The sequence below is a fragment of the Mytilus trossulus genome, chromosome 6 (assembly GCF_036588685.1).
Source record: "Mytilus trossulus isolate FHL-02 chromosome 6, PNRI_Mtr1.1.1.hap1, whole genome shotgun sequence".
In the NCBI taxonomy this organism is placed as follows: Eukaryota; Metazoa; Mollusca; class Bivalvia; order Mytilida; family Mytilidae; genus Mytilus; species Mytilus trossulus.
The window spans coordinates 73,176,277-73,198,468 of NC_086378.1; the positions used below are offsets into that span (position 1 = coordinate 73,176,277).

The 22,192-nt window shown below is 31.8% G+C and overlaps 1 protein-coding gene across 1 annotated transcript in view; it reads left to right on the forward strand.

Moving 5' to 3' along the window:
- LOC134721824 (E3 SUMO-protein ligase RanBP2-like) overlaps positions 1–22,192 on the forward strand; it is a 59,328-nt gene that overhangs the window by 8,454 nt on the left and 28,682 nt on the right. The window contains exons 6-15 of the mRNA XM_063585065.1: positions 423–482; positions 1,142–1,201; positions 2,000–2,161; positions 2,991–3,121; positions 3,487–3,616; positions 4,542–4,716; positions 16,848–17,072; positions 17,519–17,608; positions 20,130–20,218; positions 21,388–21,687. Of these exons, the coding sequence (XP_063441135.1) occupies positions 423–482; positions 1,142–1,201; positions 2,000–2,161; positions 2,991–3,121; positions 3,487–3,616; positions 4,542–4,716; positions 16,848–17,072; positions 17,519–17,608; positions 20,130–20,218; positions 21,388–21,687 (1,422 nt within the window). The remainder of the gene's footprint in view (positions 1–422; positions 483–1,141; positions 1,202–1,999; positions 2,162–2,990; positions 3,122–3,486; positions 3,617–4,541; positions 4,717–16,847; positions 17,073–17,518; positions 17,609–20,129; positions 20,219–21,387; positions 21,688–22,192) is intronic.

Sequence of the window (22,192 nt, forward strand, 5' to 3'; positions counted from 1 at the left end):
AGATACAGTCAATTACCTCTCAAGAACAGACTCCCCACTTAGGACTGGCACATATATAATGTGTTGATGTTAATGAGCTCTTAATCATTTTCTAACCCAACAGTGGTGCCTTGGTGTTACAGCACAACATGAGAACAAAATTATATAAAATCGAATATTTGAGAGTACTCCCAAGTTTCTGAAACCTTGTGCAGAACCAAAAACACTAATACAAAAATTATATATCAAAGGGTAAAATATTAATCGGTACATATCCAAAGGATTTAGTAAACTTATGTCATAAACACAGAGAAAAACATGGTCTTGTGCATGCCATAATATAAGGCCCTGAATGTATGAGTTTGTTTTGCTAAATGAATTTTGAGCACTTAATATTTAAAGGTCTGTTTTATTATGAATTCTTTTTTTCTTCTTTTGAGCAGTATTGGGTAGAACAAGCTGAGAGATTTCATCCAAACAGTTCTGTGTTATTCAGATTGAAGGTAAGTTGGGGTAAAACTTGGTGATTTTGTTTACATCTTGTAAAATATGACTTCCATTAATTTTATGTATCAGAACCAAATCAAGATAATAACATTTAATCTGGTGCTTTTGAATTATATTCCATTGAAATTTCAGATCTGGTTACTAAATAAAATTGAGAATGGAAATGGGGAATGTGTCAAAGAGACAACAACCTGACCATAGAGCAGACAACAGCAGAAGGTCACCAACAGGTCTTCAATGCGACGTGAAATTCCCGCACCCAGAAGCGTCCTTCAGCTGGCCCTTAAGCAAATATATACTAGTTCAGTCATAATGAACGCCATACTAATTTCTAAATTGTACATAAGAAACTAAAATTAGAATAATACAAGACTAACAAAGGTCAGAGGCTTCTGACTTGGGACAGGCGCAAAAATGTGGCATGCATATCCTTATTCAACTAATTTTATGCATACATATTCTTTTTCAACTAATTTTTCAAAATTTTCATTAAAGATCACTAATACTTCTTTTAACATTCTTTAATATACAAAAATAAATTTGTAAACCAAGGACTTAAAAGATGCATGTTGTTATGACTATATGTATGTATATATGAATTGATTGCTGGAGGTTTTGTTTTAAAGTTAACTTATAAAATTATTTATTTTTTTAGGAAAGAGTAATGTCTGGAGCAAACTTTGAAGATCTAGAAGATTTTTATGCAAAACAATTAGTATGTTTATCTATGTTAGAAATTTGTTCTTAGAACAGAAAGTTCCAATAAATGTTCATTATAAGATTCTATGATTCAGATGGATTAATTTGTGGTTAGATCTTGACAGTTAGATTGACCCAGTTGTGACAACTCAGTTCCAAGTTTGTGAACTTTATTACAAGGAAAGGGGAAGGAGGGTACCTAAAGGACAATGTAAAATCCAAAATCCAAAAACAACCAGAAAAAAATTAAAATCCAAACAACAGCATAAAACTTCATACTGAGCAACATTTACTCCACCAAATATGGAGGGAGCATAGAGGGCCCTATTTTGGTCAGAAAAAGAAATTTTTTGGCATAATACTGTGGATTCATTATATTTCATTGGATACCAATTTTCATGGCTTTCCTGGGTATAGGTGAACCATGAAATTAAATGTTCAACGAATTACAAAATTTCTATAGGATTATATGCAGACTTTGGCAAAACCACGAAATAAGATAGCCATGAACATGCAAGTTTTCGGTATCCACGAAAATTGGTACCAACGAAAATAAATGAATCCACAGTAGTGAAAAATAATTGCCTTGTAGCACTGCATTCTATGCTCATTCAAGTACAAGATCATATGTTAGTCACATTTAATGATGTCACAATCAAGGAAAAAAGATTGTGCCTACAGCAAGTTAATAAAAAAATATGTTCATGCTGATGTGTATATTCGATGTAATCACCAAACTTTAAAGGGAGACTATCACAAGCAAAATTAAAACAATGTGCTAAATATCTTTGACTGATGGAAATTTTTTTTGTAGGCCAAAAACTACACAGAAGTAAATTTACATACCAAGCTGATAGACCTGTATCTATCAGAAGACAAAGTAGGAAATGCCTATAGACACACAGTAGATGTAGAGAAAACTCTGGCATTTGTTGACAACATTGTGTGGTATGAAAACATCTCAAGAGTGTTTCAAGTAAGTATGACATGACAAAACACCTTGATACAGACAAAGTTTTGTCTGGCTAAGTCTGTTATGGGTTCCTTGCTACTTGTTCATTAGACAGGGTTTACTTGACCTTGACCTGATTTCACGGATCAGGTTACATGTAACATCTGACCTTCACCTCATTTTCATTGGCACATGATTTGATTAGCAGTGTCTAGAATTGTTTCAAGATGTAGCCTAAATTAATATATTGTTTGTTTCCCCATTCCCAACCCTGCCGAACAAGGTGTGGGTAGGTAGGTAGGGAAATAATTAATTTTTTTCTAAAAAGCTGGAACATGAATAAAATAATATTTGACATAGTTTTGACTATAAAATTTTATGAGTTGAACTGTTTTTGCAGGGTCAGTCGGGATGGGGAAACAAACAATATTTTATTTTAGGCCTCAGTGCTTAGTCAAATGCATAATATTTTTCGAAGGTAGATAATAACAGAAAGCATATACATTTCATCATTTGCTTTGTTTATGCTGATTGCAAGAAAATAAAATTGAGAATGGAAATGGGGAATGTGTCAAAGAGACAACAACCCGACCAAATAAAAAACAAACAACAGCAGAAGGTCACCAACAGGTCTTCAATGTAGCGAGAAATTCCCGCACCCGGAGGCGTCCTTCAGCTGGCCCCTAAACAAATATACTAGCTCAGTGATAATGAACGCCATACTAATTTCCAAATTGTACACAAGAAACTAAAATTAAAATAATACAAGAAAGCTATTTACTTCTGTGCTTTATGTATGTTATTTGAAACTGCTAATATAAGGTCAAAATACTTATCTTATCTTTTATTCCAGACTTACCAGAAAAAAGAAAGATGTCAAGCTGATACATCATTCCACATGCATCGCTTAATTGTTTTGTGTAATCTGGTCTACCTACAGATCAAAGAGAGGGAAATTGTAACCTGTGCACAATCATTATACATGTAAGCTGAGTACAATAGTTTCTGATTCTTGTTACAGGCTATGAGTCAAATAAAAAACTATACCTGGAAAATTAAATAATAAAAGGAGTTTGTGATTTTTGAGTAGGACAGGTGGTCACTCCAGGTTTTTTCAATGCGAAAAGTTGACAGCTGTTCAATCAATGTTAAAAGTTTTTAGATTATGAATTTATTTGAAGCCAAATGAAAATTCTTTAATAATGAGTAATTTTTAAAAATACAAATAATTGTAATGACACTCCAAATATAATAAAACTTTCTATAACACAGAAAATTCTTTCTTGCTTGTACATTTGTTGTATGGCAATGTTTTTTTAAATCATACTGTTCATGTAAATTGATTTTAGGCTTGACCAGAGTTTACAAGAAGCTATGATGGTAAAATCACAGAAGCCTGAGTGGGTGTCTGTTTTGTGTGAAGTACAGGGGATGTACTACTTTCTCTGTGGTTTACTTCTGTTGAAAAGAGCAAACAAGGTAATGTGATTGGTAGTTTTGAAGATATGAATAAAAGAGAGATTCAGAGAATATGATAATGTGATAACAACTCAACAACAAATAACCAAGACATAGATAAAACTGAATTTTTAATGAATGTATTATTATAAAAAATGTCTGCATATAAGTTTCCTGCAAACACTATCAAAATACTGAACTATTCAAGAGCAGTCCTATAACTTATAAGGAATTATTTCTGATGGTCTTTTTCAGTTCCTTATGTCTGTCTAATAAAATGAAAACAGTGCAGTTACTGATTCCAATTAGTCTTTACTACATGTATTACTGATTCCAATTGGTCTTTACTACATGTATTACTGATTCCAATTGGTCTTTACTACATGTATTTATCAAATTTTAAAACTATAAGAAACAATTTTTCCAAAACTCAATTTGGTTGTTTGTACACCTTATCACTATTTGTCCGCCATTACTGGATATCACACAGGTTCCCGTAAAATTATGACGTCAAAAAACAAAATAGCTGACGCCACAATGAAAAAGTGATTGTTGTATGCGTCAAAAGTTCAAGCAGCCGGGATTAGCGATAAGGTGTACATTACAAAATTACATTTCATGCTGATCTAATGATATAGGACAAAGATACCACAGTAGTTTCAATTGAACACTTTTGTTATCTTATCTTTTCTGAATTAGAAGACCAAAGACTAGTTAAGCTCAGTCCCAGCAAAAACTGTCTTTTGGTAGAGTGACTTCTAATGTTGCGAACTAGCACATTAAAAAACATTTCTCATAGTGTTTAATAGAAAGCATACAAAATCAGTATGATCTGGTCCTGATATGCATGTTATATTTACCACTGAAACTTCGGTACCAATTATCCTTATGTCCATGATGCCATATATGTGAAATACTTTTCATCGACTATCAAATTCATTTGTAGGGACAACTAGTTTGGAAAGATGCCAGTTCATTTTCTGTTGTTTGTTTCCTTCTGAGCTACAATTTCCCAGTTATAAATAGAACATCAGCTTGGTATGTACAATCCAAATCTGTACAGCTTCAGAAGTTTTATGACAGAGTTTATCTCTTTGGTTGCTACAGACTTAGTCAAGCAGGTATGTATATCTATAACATAAATGTAAATAGTTTGGAAATGATACTCATATTTTTTCAAATCACAAATTATCATACCTACTAGTTGCATCGATTCAGGTGGTCTTGAAGTTTGATCACAGGCGGAAACCCAGTTGAAATAGAACAAAAGAATCGAACCTGTTTGTTGGAGAAGGCGATTAATGCTTACTGTAATGTTAACTATAGTAACAGAAATTTTAAAAGTTAATAAATAGAAGCAAATAAAATGACAATTTGTTTTTCAATTACAAAGTGTTTTATTTTAAAAACACCATTTGCATAAGTAATCAATTTATCTAGTACATAGTAATGCTGAACAATTAGTTATCAAGTCGATGACATGGGTATCTATCAAGTTGGATGTAGAAAATGCATAACCTCCGATTATTTCTAATTTAAAAAAAAAATACAAAGGACAGACAACATATCAATCTATTAGTTCAGTAATTTACGTGTCTGCCCTTCCATTATGTGAATCAAGAAAAAAATATAAAAAATGGATAACAATTGTATCGAAAAGAGAAAATCGAGTGCACCTATGTTAGAGTGTTTGAGGTGTATATTTTATCTTTAAAACGTACAAAGCAAGAGTATTTGATATATCATTTCGCTTCAGATTCTATCATTTTTATATATCAAAGCTGCAGGTTGACTTTATAACATAAAAAAATCACAGTACAAAAAGATGAAATATATGGGTCAAGTAAAATACCTATCAAATGAATCACAAAAGCAGAGTAGGTGTGATCACTAGCTATTTTTTTTACTAAAAGTAGTTGACGACAGTCTTTTAAGTTGGATGGTGAAAATGCATATATATCTTTGAAAAAAAAAAATATAATTGTTTGTGTGTGATAACTAGGGTTTATATTCTACAACCACTGAAACTTTTAAGTCTGCCCTTCCAGGAAATATTTAATTATACCCCACGCAACGAGTTGCGGAGGGTATAATGTTTTTGACCCGTCCGTCCGTCAGTCTGTCCGTCAGTCCGTCCGTCCGTCAGTCCGATTTCATGTCATCGCAACTTCTCTCAAACCACACAACAGAATTTCACGAAACCTTTTCAGATAATAAGGTCATACTATGTTGTTGTGCATATCGACGGGAAATTGCGATTCAATTTTTTTTCTAGGAGTTACGCCCCGCCCCTTTGAACTTATTTACTTTAATGTACTACTGCAACAGTTTGCCATCACAACTCCTTTCAAACCACACAACAGAATTTCAGGAAACCTTTCCAGATAATAAGGACATACTAGGCTTAAATTAAAATATTGTTTGTTTGCAGTTTACCGACCGACCCTTGAAAATCCTCCCGACTGTGAAAATTTTATTGCTTAAAATTTGAAGATTTTTTTTTTAATACCTCTATTGACGCGATCCGGAACTTTGGGTCCTTTCCGGAAATGATTTAAAGTCTGGGTCAATTACGCATTTCAAGTTCGGTTTTTCTTAGCTTCCAGTCAAGCGTTCATGTGACCATTTAATGATAAAGCACATGGAAATTGTTTACAGGTATCCATGAAGTCACGGAGGAGTACTTTACGCTGTCGTCTCGTGTCAATTTTAAGACAAATAACAAACAAAAAAGTTTATTAGTAAACTGTTCATACAGATTCAGGCACATGTAATGATGTGTGATGATATCATTGACGATGATGCAGCGGATATTCATAACTGACACGATAACCATTCTGTCTCCGCAAACAAATCGGGTTCAGAATCTGTGGAGCCTGACTTTATGGAACCAATTTCAGTGGTTAAATAATTCGACAGCAGCTTGAAGTATGGCTTATTTTCTACAAATCGTTGTGAAGACGACAAAGATGAAACCACTCCTCCGTGACTTAAATCTTCATGGATATCTGTAAACAAGTCTGTACGGAGGAAGGGCTCATTTAAAATGTTAATGGATATAGATCATGCCAAATCAATAAGAAGCAACCCTAACTACACAAAGATGTAGAGAAAATGAATGGTTAGCTTGAAAAATGAATATACTCTCTCTATATTAATTCTATCTTCGATTGCAATAAGTATGCTCCTTTAGGATAAGGGGGGCTGCCCCACTCATTGCAATTATTCTCTTTCTTACAATATTAAATATACCCAAACTGTGTGGCCTGTGTTAATTCAATTAAAACATGTCCTTAGGAGCTATGCTGCCAATTTTTTTTATGCATTAAAAACATTTCATTACAGACCATTTACTTTTAATGGGGTGCTATGGATTTCACCCCAAACTTTAGATTTCTTTGGTTTTCATTAAAGCCTGGCAAAAATATAACCTTATCACATATAATTAAATATTGTTAGAAATATGAAAACAGTCGGATGTCTTAGTACTTTTTTTTCAAGTTGCCTTTTTTTTAAAATACACTCTTTAATAATAGACCACTTTCGAGTTCATCCCTCACCGGCAAAAACTCGTCAATTATGCACGCCTTTATGACGTCATTTACAAGATAGAGGGGGTCGCCTGTATCCCTGCACTATTTACGTTCATCAAGCGTCTTAGTGATCGTCTTTGTGCAGGATAAACTAGAAATAATGGTTGCTCTGTAGGTACTTACTGACAATTCCCTAATGACAGCAGTGTTGATTGTCAATTTTGAGAATTCTATTTGCCGAATAATTTGTACAATATAGAATTATAGTTTTCCAACCACTCGCTCAACATTGGAAAGGAAGTGACGACGCCCCTAAACGCACAAATGACGGTGATAAAGGCGCGTATAATTGACAAGTTTTTTCTGGTGGCGGATGAACTCGAAAGTGGTCTATTGTCTTATAAATCTATAATATATACATATTTCTGATGAAAATACTCTACTCATGAAAACATTCTAGTCAAGAAGCATACATGTCTGAATATATTTCTTTAAAACAGTTCTAGTCATAATGACATTCCTTGTTTATAAGTGTTCCAGTATTTAATAATTATACCATATTTTATGTCATAAATTGGATAATGACACTATGTTAAAGTTTCAGTTTTGGTTAAAAAGTTTTTCATCTGAAAATGCCTGTTCATTTGATGTTGGTTTTCAGCATGTCCAGCGTTTGTTGTTTTAAAATGTTTTTTTTTCTTCACAAGAAACTTGGTTTAGTGTAACTGCTTGTTTAAACTGTATTTTGGCTGATAAAATAAAATATTTTTCCTACCTACCGACCCTTCAGTCTGAAGGTACAGTCGGAAAACTGCAAACAAACATATTTTTAAGGTTGGCCCTATGTAGTTGTGCATATCGACGGGAAATTGCGATTCAATTTTTATACGACCGCAAATTTTGAAAAAATTTTTGTCGTATATTGCTTTCACGTTGGCGTCGTCGTCGTCGTCCGAATACTTTTAGTTTTCGCACTCTAACTTTAGTAAAAGTGAATAGAAATCTATGAAATTTTAACACAAGGTTTATGACCATAAAAGGAAGGCTGGTATTGATTTTGGGAGTTTTGGTCCCAATATTTTAGGAATTAGGGGCCAAAAAGGGCCCAAATAAGCATTTTCTTGGTTTTCGCACTATAACTTTAGTTTAAGTTAATAGAAATCTATGAAATTTTGACACAAGGTTTATGACCACAAAAGAAAGGTTGGGATTGATTTTGGGAGTTTTGGTTTCAACAGTTTAGGAATTAGGGGCCAAAAAAGGGCTCAAATAAGCATTATTCTTGGTTTTCGCACAATAACTTTAGTTAAAGTAAATAGAAATCAATGAAATTTAAACACAATGTTTATGACCACAAAAGGAAGGTTGGTATTGATTTTGGGAGTTTCGGTCCCAACAGTTTAGGAATTAGGGGCCTAAAAGGGACCCAAATAAGCATTTTTCTTGGTTTTCGCACCATAGTGTTAGTATAAGTAAATAGAAATCTATGAAATTTAAACACAAGGTTTATGACTATAAAAGGAAGGTTGGTATTGATTTTAGGAGTTTTGGTCCCAACAGTTAAGGAAAAAGGGGCCCAAAGGGTCCAAAATTAAACTTTGTTTGATTTCATCAAAATTGAATAATTGGGGTTCTTTAATATGCCGAATCTAACTGTGTATGTAGATTCTTAATTTTTGGTCCCGATTTCAAATTGGTCTACATTAAGGTCCAAAGGGTCCAAAATTAAACTTAGTTTGATTTTAACAAAAATTGAAACCTTGGGGTTCTTTGATATGCTGAATCTAAAAATGTACTTAGATTTTTGATTATTGGCCCAGTTTTCAAGTTGGCCCAAATCGAGGTCCAAAATTAAACATTGTTTGATTTCATCAAAAATTGAATAATTGGGGTTCTTTGATATGCCAAATCTAACTGTGTATGTAGATTCTTAATTTTTGGTCCAGTTTTAAAATTGGTCTAAATTAAAGTGCAAAGGGTCCAAAATTAAACTAAGTTTGATTTTAACAAAAATCAAATTCTTGGGCCTCTTTGATATGCTGAATCTAAACATGTACTTAGATTTTTGATTATGGGCCCAGTTTTCAAGTTGGTCCAAATCAGGATCTAAAATTATTATATTAAGTATTGTGCAATAGCGAGTCTTTTCAATTGCACAGTATTGTGCAATGGCAAGAACTATCTAATTTCACAATATTGTGAAATAGCAAATTTTTTTTTAATTAAGAGTTATCTTTCTTTGTCCAGTAAAGTAAGCAAGAAATATCTGCAAGAATTTTTTTTTAATTGGAGTTATCTTTCTTTGTCCAGAATCATCTTAAATCTTTGTTATATACAATATACAATGTATATTCACTTTTTTTTTTTTTTTAATTTTTATTATTTTCAAGATTTACAACAAATACAACACATCAAACATACATACAGTAATATTAGCGATAAATTTGAATATATATTTATTTATGACAATAAACATTGTTGTAAATTCATTTTTTCTATTTATATGAGAAAAAAAAGAAGTAAGAAAATACAGAAGAAAAATATAATTAGAGTTAAATGTTCATGTACCACTGTGTGGCACTTGAGAATTGTAAAAAAAAAAAAAAAAATTTTTTTATAAAAAATAAAAAAAATATCCTGTAAGATTTTCAGTACATAATAAATTGTGCTATTAGATACAATAATATTTTATGTTAGTTTTGACAATAAATATAGATTGTAAAAACAAATGACAAAATGAATTATAAAAATAATACTTTAAATGCATTCCACATGGTATCAAAGTGTTTTTGTCTCTTATTTTTGACTGCCATTATTTTTTCTAAATTGTACATATATTTTAACTTTTCTTTAATGGCACTGACTGAAAGATCTTTTGAAAAACATCTACTGTTGTATATATATTGTTTCATGTATAGAAAAATCAAATTATATGGGTCACCTTTTTTAACTTTTGTTACATCTCCAAAAATAAAATTCAACTTATTCAATGGCAGGCTTACCCCACCAGATAAAAACCAATAATCTACATCTTGTAAAAAATTTTGGATAATCTCACAATTCCACAGAATATGTTCAATGGTTTCATCTTCTAATTTACAAAAAGTACATAGAGGGTTATCAATAAGTTTGATTTTACATAAAAATTTATTTGTGGCAAGAATTCTATGGTTGATCCTGTACTGAAGCCACTGTAGTTTAGTATTGACAGTGACTGTAAAAGGTAGTTTGAATATGTTTCCAAATGAGATCTTCACCTAATATTTCACTCCACTTCAGTTGTCCTGTTGGAGTCACTTTATTACTTATGAGTATTTTGTACATATCTTTAGTACCTTTTCTACTTTTGAAAAAGACTTGTAAGCAAGCTGGAATAAATGGACAACATAACTTATATGAACCTTTTTTGTAATTATTTGCTGTTTTTTTAATAGCAGAAATAACACTCATGTAATTCAAAAAATTTACATTGACATCATAACATTGTTGTAACAATTCTAATGAAATAAAACATCCATTTTCATCTATTACATCATTAACATATTGTAAACCATGATTAAACCAATGTTGATAAAAAACAGGTTTATTACCAATTCTGATCCTATTGTTAAACCAAAGAGGACTTGATAAAAAATATTCATAGTCCATATTTCTTTCTTTATCAGTAATCATTTCCCATGCTCTGAATACATCTTTCCAAAAACTATTTTTGATAGATAAAGTAGCTTGTTTGATATACTGAACACCACAATTAAAAAGTTTATTTTTATCAATATCTGACATCAATATACTTTGCCACTTATTATCTCTCTGAAAAATCCTTCTTATCCATGATGATTTTAGTGCCATGGTAAAACTATAAATATCTATCATTTTTAATCCTCCCTCCAAATATTCTTTAATCAATACGTCCTTCTTCACTCTATGAATAGGAGAATTCCATACAAACGAATAGAAAATGTCATTAATTTTTTGGAATACACTGTTTGTAGGATTAGGCAAAGAAATAATGAGGTGGTTTAAAATAGGTAAAACAAGAGTTTTTATCACAGTTATTCTTCCTATTACTGTAAGGTTTCTTTTCGACCATTGTTTTATTATGTTCTTAATCTGTATGATTTTATCATTATAGTTGATGTTGACAATATTGTCTAAGTCCACATCAAAATTTATCCCAAGTAGTTTAAAAGTTGTCTCCCCCCATGACAGGTTAACGTCAGGACATAAAATTTCCTTGCTATACTTTTTACTTCCAAACCAAATTACTTGTGTTTTCTCAAAATTTATATTTAAACCAGATATTTTTGCAAACCAGTCCAATTCAGATAAGGATTCATATAAAGATTTTTCACTACCATCTAAAATCAATGAAGTGTCATCAGCAAACTGTGATAACTTATGCTCAACTTGAGTAACTTCAATACCACTAATTTCCTTATTTCCTCTTATCTTTAGTGCAAGAATCTCAGCACAAAGGATGAAAAGATAAGGTGAAAGGGGATCACCTTGTCGGCAGCCTCGACCTATGTTAAAAAATTCAGAAAGGTTACCCCCTTGTATAACTGCAGACTTGATATTATGATAAAAAGCTTTTATCCAGTTGATAATTGATTCTCCAAAATTAAAGAACTTTAAAACATTTAGCAAAAAATCCCAAGAAATAGAATCAAAAGCCTTTTCAAAATCAATTAACAACAAGAGTCCAGGTATTTCGTGATCTTCTGTGTATTGCATGATATCATATAAAAGCCTTATATTTTCTCCTATGTACCTCCCACTGATAAAACCCGTCTGATCTAGATTAATAAGCTTGTCAAGGACAGTCTTAAATCTGTTTGCAATTACTGCTGACCCAATTTTATAGACAGTGTTTAAAAGTGAAATAGGACGCCAATTTTTCAAAAAATGACGTGGTTTATTTCCTTTTGGAAGGCAAGTAACAATTCCTTGCTTTTGTGTTACTGACAATTCTCCCTGTTCTGAACCATAATTTAAAGATTCTACCACAAAAATATGGAGATCTTTCCAAAAAAATTAAAAAAATTCAGTAGAAAAGCCATCAGAACCAGGAGTTTTATTATTTTTCATATTTTTTAATGCCTGTCCAGCCTCTTTGACAGTGATTTTACCCTCCAAGCTCTCCTTCTCATCATTAGAAAGTATTGGAACATTTACATTTTTAAGATCTTCTTTCAGATCAGCTACTGAACTTGAGTTATCTCTCTTCTTATGTAAATTTTCATAGAAAAGTTTTACTTCTTTTAAAATATTGTTCTGATCAGTAAGTATTTCCCCATTATCTCTTTCAATTTTTGGTATAATTTTACTCATAAAATTTTTTGACTCCAGTCCACAAAAATAATTTGTTGGTTTTTCACCTTCCTCTATCCATTGAACACGTGATCTCACTATTTTACCCTTTAATTTTTTAAGACGTAATTGCTCAAGTTCAATTTTTTTGCTCTCAAGTTTAGTTATTGAAAGTTCGTCAACAATCTCCTCTAACTGTATTATTTCATTTCGTAAAGTTGTTTCCCTTTTTTCAGATTCCCTTTTTTTGTAACTGGAATAAGAAATACTTTTCCCCCTGATTTCCATTAACAAAGTTTCAAGAAAAAGTTGGTGATTAATTCTCATCTGAATATCTTCATTATCTATCTCATCAATATTGTCAAAGTCATAAACTAGTGCACAATATTGTGCTTTGATTTCACTAATCTTTTGTTTAACTGTATTTATATATTCTATATCATAAAGTAAGGAGTTGTTGAACTTCCATAAACCTTTTCCTCTAATAAAAGGATTAAATTCCAGTTCAAGTAATATCATAGAATGATCTGAACGATAGCTTGGATGTACTTCACAGTTTTTGAGACTATTTAACATATTATCTGTAAGAAGAAAAAAGTCCAATCTAGCCTGTTTAAATGGAGTTCTTTTTCTCCAAGTATACCTATGGACATTGGGATAAAGCTCCCTAAATGGATCTATTAAACTTCTTTCTTCCATGATTCCTAAAATACTATCTCTAGCCTTAGGATTATTAGTATGTTTGTAGTTACAATAATCTATATAAGGGTTCTGTACAAGATTGAAGTCACCACAAATTATGTAACTTTCATTTTCAAAATCATCAACAATGCCCATAATATTATCAAAAAAATCAGGACTATCCATATTTGGTCCATATAAGCACACTAAAGTAATTTTTTGATTTTCTACAAATATTTCTAAAATCAAATAGTTACCATTTATATCTTTTTTTTCTTTTAACACTTTGAACTCAAAATTATTGTTGAATAATATAGCAACTCCTCTAGAATTGGAACTGACAGAAGAAAAATAACTTTCATATCCCCACATAGATCTAATACTATTTTCTAAATCACTTGTAAAATGTGTATCCTGGATACAATAAATATTAAATGCTTTTAACTTCAGCATATTAAAGACATCTTTTCTTTTAACTTTATCTCTGAGTCCCTGACAGTTAACAGATAGTATTTTTAAAGAACCCATATTTGTACTAACTTTGTATCAATGTACAACATAAAATATTTTTCAAAAACAGCACAACATTGCTGACAGTAACAGGATATATAGATATCAAACATGATAATTAGTAGAAATTGAAGACAGTAAATTTGAAGAAATTGTAATGAAAAAAGATTAAAAACATATGTAAATGATTCAATATGGCAACACAAAAGTATCATTCTTTACTTTTATGTCAAAATTTATAGTATTGCAGAATTTATATTTTACAACTAATTTTGCCAACCTAATGTTTAAACAATAATTTAGTAGTATTCACATTGATTATATATATACAGTTTGTTTTCAAATTTCTATGTTAGCATATATATCTTATTCAAAAATTACCAATTTATAAAGCCAAGTTTTTATTTTCTTTCCTGCAGTCTTCTTCGAACGTCATCAAAAAGTCTATATTTTAGTTGCAGTCCATCTTCAGTTCTTCCAAACACCCCACAATTATAATACCACACTGATTCAAAGCATTCCATGTCTCTAAGTTTGGTAATCAGTTGCATATTTCTCCTTGTGACGTCATCAGAGAATCGTACCTTGTCCTTCAAGTCTTTTCTAACTCTCATTATGCTCCTTTTCATGTCACTATTGAAAAGTCTTACAATAACAGGGTTGGGCCCAGGTTGATTGGAGGGCAAGCGATGGATAGCGACTACATCTCTCTCTTGTAACTGCACATTCAGATCTCTCCTTACTTTCTGAATGAAATCTGATCTTAAGTCTTGTTTTTCATGTCTTGGAAAATTCATAACTTTTATATTATTTTTCCTAGAATATTGTTCGTTGTAATTTGCACTTACAATTGCTTCTTGTGTATAATTAACAGTGTCTTTTAAAATTTTCTTTTCATTTATGACTGTTGCTCTTACTTGATCAATTTGTTTTCTAAGGTCTTCATTTTCAACAGACAAAGCTTCAATTTTTTCTTGCATTTCTTTTTCTACTTGTGCTACTCTACAATTGATCTTCTTGTCCATGGTAGACTCGAATCTTTGGAAAAGTTTATTTACAATCGTAGTAACTACGATCTCCAAATCATGTGTTCTAACAAGATCTTTTGTAAACATATCAAAGTCGTCTTTCTTTGTTACACCCTTAAGGTTTAATTTAATCTCATCAAGATCTTTTTGTAAATTATTTAAACCACTTAACTCCATACTGTTATCTGACTCACTGGAAAGTTCTGAATGAGTTCTTTTTGGGAGTTTAGGATTCTTTTGTGAATTGAAATCTTTTCTAGCTGAAAGCAATGTCTGAACTGTATTTGTAGATTTTTTACCTTGTGGTTTAACTCCAGTTTTGTCACCTTGTGAAGAACCCCCTAAAGGCATTTTGTAGTCAATGGTCAAAAACTGCTCACAATCAAAAATCAATATCTCCACATGAAATTTCAGGTAAACAAATCTTTAAAAGTCAATATCTGGTGGTTCCTTTAAATATTATCCACAAAAATATATATCTTTAGAATCCTCATTTAATTCCACAACTTTTGAACATAATCTTCTTTTATGGCAATCACAATAAATAACAATAATCTGCAAAAACTGAGGAGCTGGTTTATTCACTTTTTACTACCAACTGATAAATTTAAATAATCTTTTTTTTGAGAGGATTAATTTTCAACAGCATAGTGAATTGCTCTAAGAGAAAACAAAAATTTTAAGTTCATTTGAATACATTCATTCTGTGTCAGAAACCTATGCTGTGTCAACTATTTAATCACAATCCAAATTTAGAGCGGAATCCAGCTTGAATATTGTGTCCATACTTGCCCCAACTGTTCAGGGTTCAACCTCTGCGGTCGTATAAAGCTAGCATCTGGTTTTCTTAGGAGTTACACCCCTTTGAACTTATTTGCTTCAATGTACTTCTGCAACAGTTTGTCATCTCAACTCCTTTCAAACCACACAACAGAATTTCAGGAAACCTTTCCAGATAATAAGGACATACTATGTAGTTGTGCATATCGACGGGAAATTGCGATTCAATTTTTTTCTTAGGAGTTACGCCCCTTTGAACTTATTTGCTTCAATGTACTTCTGCAACAGTTTGTCATCTCAACTCCTCTGAAACCACACAACAGAATTTCATGAAATTTTGTAAACAAAAAGGACATACTATTTAGACGTGCATATTGGCAGGAAATTAATTTTTCTTGTACAATTTTTTTTCCTTACACTTATTCAATTTCTCCAATGACAATGTGGGGACGTGGGGTATGTGAGCGTGCTCACGAAGGTTCTTTAATTAGATTTTTTTTTAAATGTTTAAGAATTTTCGAAAATTCCACAGATCATACAATAGTTTCAAGTTAAATCAATGCAGACAAGATCATTAACTGATGCTCATTAGCTAGTAGATACATTTGTCTTTTAAAATACAACTGACATATAAGGATCATAATGGTGCTATGTGGATAAATTTATAGATTTTCAAGAGCAAAATTGGCAGCGCGTCATCCTTCCAATGGCTTCCATTTCTACGATTGTGGAAATGAACTGGCGTAATGGGAGTTAATTTTGACGAAGTGGAATCCTGACTGATCAGACTTTAGAGTCTTACAATTAGTTTGTTTCAAGGCCATATAAAATATGCAAGAAGGCTCTTTAGAGGGTATTGAAATATTTTTAAAAACCTAGATGTGTCAAAGCGACACAAATGGCCCCATCTCAAAAAGTTGAAAATCTGCAATTTCCATAAAATATGTGGACACAAACATGATGGTAGTCTCACATATGAAAAATCAGCTCAAATTTGGAGGTGTATAGATGAAAAGTCTGTATAGCTGTGACTTTCCACAATTTTCAAAAAATTAGCGGAGCGGAATGAAACTTAAACTTGATCTGTAACCCATCATGGTTAGCTCGAATACCAAAAATCATCCCAATATCTGATGCCATTTAGATAAAAGGGATTTAGAACTGATTTTCAACAATTTATCAAAGTTCAAAGCCCTAAATTACAGCAAAAATTAGCCCAATATCTTAATGTGATTAAAAAAAGTTTGTTTAACTGTTATTTTCAACAATTTATCAAAATCCAAAGCCTGTAATTTCGTCAAAAATTATCCATTGCGGGGCCATAAAAATATGAAATATGCATAATATACTGGCTTGCCAGAAAGCAGTCAATCATTACAAAGGATATTATAATGTTTATTTATATTGCAGGTTACATTGCTTCATCACTACTGCATGGTGAAGCTTCTACTCAGCTTAACACCCAGCGACAACAATTACGGACTCCACAGGCCAGAGATAAACTTTATGATGTGATGTTCACCATGAGAGAGATGAGAGAAAAGAAGGATAGATCTTATCTAATTCAGTCTGATCATTTCTGTACAGCCCAGGTGGTGGTACCATCTAAAAAATTAGTATCAGAGAATGATAAAGGTAAGTAGCTATAATACTAATGGAACAAATTACCTGATTTTTAAGAAGACCTATGGCTTAAATTGAATAGATTTAATCGAGACTGAGCAGTTTGATTTTTCAAGTTCAAATTCAAATTTTTTATTGTAAACTTTCAGACACATATAGTGTTACAAGAGGAATTCAGTACATATATTTAAATGGAAATGGTAGGTACAAAATACAAATGTGTATCATTAGATTAATTACAAGTAGATGTTTTATCTGAATAGTACAGCTACTTACAATATTTTTTCTACATTTCTAAAAAATATAGCTATATTGTTTTAAGACCTTTATATTACATAATAAGAATAGTCTAACATTTTATATACAGATGGATAACATTTTTAGCATTAGCAAATAAACTCTTACAAGCATAGACATTTATTAACAAAAGCACTAAAAAAATCTGTATTTCATTGTAGGTGTAGAGGAACTGTTTGCTGATGACTTAGATCAGTTGGTGTGGCTGGCATTACAGAAATATTCTGTGAAGGATCAGGTTCTAACTTATAGTAAGTATAAACAGATGTTTGAGCCAACATGACATTTTTTATGCCCCACCTACGATAGTAGAGGGGCATTATGATTTTTGACTCCGTTCGTTCGTTCGTTTGTTCGTCCCCAGGTTAAAGTTTTTGGTCAAGTTAGTTTTTGATGATGATAAAGTCCAATCAACTTGAAACTAAGTACACTTGTTGCTTATGATATGATATTTCTAATTTTAAAGCCAAATTAGACTTTTGACCCCAATTTCACGGTCAACCGAACATATAAAATGAAAGTGGGATTTTCAGGTTAAAGTTTTTGGTCAAGGTAGTTTTTGATGAAGCTGAAGTCCAATCAACTTGAATCTTAGTACACTTCATGCTTATGATATGATATTTCTAATTTTAAAGCCAAATTAGACTTTTGACCCCAATTTCACGGTCCATAGAACATGGAAAATGATAGTGCCAGTGGGTCATCCGTGTACTTTGGACACATTTTTGTTACTTTCCCATTTATTATCTCTTGTGCTTTTGTAACGGAAGGCATTTAAGACATCCAAGGTAACCAATCGCCTGGGCCAACCTTAAAAATATGTTTGTTTGCAGTTTTCCGACTGTACCTTCAGACTGAAGGGTCGGTAGGTAGGAAAAATATTTTATTTTATCAGCCAAAATACAGTTTAAACAAGCAGTTACACTAAACCAAGTTTCTTGTGAAGAAAAAAAAACATTTTAAAACAACAAACACTGGACATGCTGAAAACCAACATCAAATGAACAGGCATTTTCAGATAATTTGTTTTTTTAACCAAAACTATGGTATAATTATTAAATACTGGAACACTTATAAACAAGGAATGTCATTATGACTAGAACTGTTTTAAAGAAATATATTCAGACATGTATGCTTCTTGACTAGAATGTTTTCATGAGTAGAGTATTTTCATCAGAAAAATGTTTATACTATAGATTTATAAGACAATTATTAAAGAGTGTATTTTTAATAAAAAAAAAACAAAAAACATTGAATCTTCCTCAATTGAAAAAAAGGCAACTTGAAAAAAAAGTACTAAGACATCCGACTATTTTCATATTTCTAACAATATTTAATTATATGTGATAAGGTTATATTTTTGCCAGGCTTTAATGAAAACCAAAGAAATCTAAAGTTTGGGGTGAAATCCATAGCACCCCATTAAAAGTAAATGGTCTGTACTGAAATGTTTTTAATGCATAAAAAAAATTGGCAGCATAGCTCCTAAGGACATGTTTTAATTGAATTCACACAGGCCACACAGTTTGGGTATATTTAATATTGTAAGAAAGAGAATAATTGCAATGAGTGGGGCAGCCCCCCTTATCTTAAAGGAGCATACTCATTGCAATCGAAGATAGATTTAATATAGAGAGAGTATATTTATTTTTCAAGCTAACCATTCATTTTCTCTACATCTTTGTGTAGTTAGGATTGCTTCTTATTGATTTGGCATGATCTATATCCATTAATATTTCAAATGAGCCCTTCCCGGCTCCGTACAGGCTTGTTTACAGATATCCATGAAGATTTAAGTCACGGAGGAGTGGTTTCATCTTTGTCGTCTTCACAACGATTTGTAGAAAATAAGCCATACTTCAAGCTGCTGTCTAATTATTTAACCACTGAAATTGGTTCCATTTAGTCAGGCTCCACAGATTCTGAACCCGATTTGTTTGTCGGAGACAGAATGGTTATCGTGTCAGTTATGAATATCCGCTGCATCATCGTCAATGATATCATCATACATCATTACATGTGCCTGAATCTGTATAAACAGTTTACTAATAAACTTTTTTGCTTGTTATTTGTCTTAAAATTGACACGAGACGACAGCGTAAAGTACTCCTCCATGACTTCATGGATACCTGTAAAGCAATTTCCATGTGCTTTATCATTAAATGGTCACATGAACGCTTGACTGGAAGCTAAGAAAACCCGAACTTGAAATGCGTAATTGACCCAGACTTTAAATCATTTCCGGAAAGGACCCAAAGTTCTGGATCGCGTCAAAGAGGTATTAAAAAAAAAATCTTCAAATTTTAAGCAATAAAATTTTCACAGTCGGGAGGATTTTCAAGGGTCGGTCGGTAATCTGCAAACAAACAATATTTTAATTTAAGCCCTGGGTTTTAAGCACAACTTGGAAATGAGAATGAAGCATTGTTGTATGGGTCCCTTAGGTTGACAGTTACTGGTATCTTAAAATGGATTCAGTAAACTGACAGTAGCTCCTACCTTAATATTGTTTTATTAATTAAAAGTGCATCCAAGGAAGCTCATGCATTATGAACATAGAACTGTGAAGCTACCAGCATATTTTTAAGGAGGGGATACTTTTGTTATAATGCATTTGATCTTTTTTTGAATTTTTAATTGGCTGTGTATGTACACATTATTATATAAATGTAGTTTATGTCATTATTAGTAATTATAAGAAAATCAGATTTTTTTCAAGTATAATATTTAAGCATCACATATGATAAACATTTTGTTGTTTTTTTGTTTTAGATGGTTTGGCTGTGTTCCACAAGTTACCCTTTAGTACAGATGACATTGATAGTGCTTCTTTGGAATCCCTTTGTCAACTAGATATTCAGGTTAGTTAAAATTCACTTAACATGTCAGGAACAAGAATGAGAAAAATGTGTAAGGGTTCCGCGGAACTCGATGTCTCGCCTACTTTTGCTGTTTATCACACACTCATCCAAAATGATGATAAAAATCAATAAAATGATTCCACTCGATACTATCTCTTGATTGTCAGAAGCTTCTGTTGAAGTTTGGTAAAAATCCAGGCTAGTTTAAGAATTTAAAAAATATTTTAAAAACTTAACTGCAGACTATGTAATTTTAACTGGAAGAAAAACTAAATCCATTTATAAGTGAAATATGGGGAAAATGGAATTTTGTTTTTACAAAATTTGCTTCTGGATACTATCTTTTGATCATAAACAAGCTTCTGGCCAAGTTTCGTACAATTCCAGGCTGTTTTAAAAAGTTATTAAAATTTAAAATCTTTAACCAGAGTGAATGTAATGCTTCCAGGCTAGTTTAAGAATTTAAAAAATATTTTAAAAACTTAACTGCAGACTGTATGTAATTTTAACTGGAAGAAAAACTAAGTCCATTTATAAGTAAAATACGGAAAAAAAATGAATTTTATTTTTACAAATATTACTTCTGGATACTATCTTCTGATCATAAACCAGCTTCTGTCCAAGTTTGGTAGAAATCCAGGATATTTCAAGAAAGATATTAAAATTTCAAAAACTTTAATCACAGAGTGAGTATTTGTGGACGCCACCATTGACAGCGGAATGTAGGATCGCTATGTCTCGCCTTTTTGACTAAAGTCGAAGGCTCGACAAAAACTATATAAAAAGAATTATGTATTGATGTTAAGTTAGATTTTATCTAGCATGTCTAAGGAGGTAGAAATAAAATGTTGTGTCCAACTACACAAATATACATACTTTAAAGTTACTTTCAATTGCTAAAAGTTAGTTATTCTTAAATATTTTAGAATGGGTGGTTGCAAGACATACCTTTATGTTTACAAGCTCTTCATCAAATTTTTGTGTTAAGAGAAAGGGAAGAATTTTATGAATTTTAGTGACAGATCTATCATTTATCAACAATCAATCAGATATTTGAAATTTGCTTTCATTGATATCAACTAAACTTTTACATAATTTTTCAGTAGTGATGGGAAGTCTTATCTTGGTTATAACTAATTTAAAGAAGTTAAAATTCTGTTTACTTACAGGCATTTTTCCTGGCAGCATTGAGATGTGCAAGTATAGATTATGAGGAGCAGCGTCGAATCAATAGAAGAGATCAATTTAGGCCTTATATTCTCCCAGCTTGTCTATGTTCAAGTCTGTGTACAAGTCAGCAAGTCGATTGGTGGACAGCTATGTACAAGTTTTGTACAGGGAAGGCTAAGGAGAATTTCCCTAAATTACGATCTACAATACAACGAGGATTAGAAGTGGTCAGATTGAAAGGACCTCATGGAATGTCTGTAATATCTATTACAAACATAGCTAAGAGTTTTGATCAAAAAGTAAGTATGGCCGAGAAAAAAAAGAGCCGTGTTTCCGGTAACCCGACCGACCCTGTTTTTTAGTCCCGACCCTAACTTTTTTATTTGATCTTCAAAAAAAAAAAAAAAAAAAAAAAATTATCAACCGACCCTGTTTTTGACACAGGCTTCTGATAGATGACATAATATTTTTTCTCTCTTGCTTCCTCTTGCATAGAAAGCCAGTAAAACATTTTATTAATGTCAAAAGTTATTCCAAATTGGTTAAAATCCAAGAAACTTGCACAGCAGGTGCTTCAAAAACATTGCAAATGGCACACTTCCGGTCTTTGAAACTAATTACGGATCCGGACTTGGAAAAAACATGATAATTTTCCGGATTTCATTTACGATGTCAAAATGAGGTTACCTGAAACACATATCTTTTTTTTTTAGGCCTATTTCAATTACAATTTTCTGTACCAAACATGTCATTTATATATACTCACAGACTCTTTTTTTCTTTAAAGAAAAGATAATGAATTAT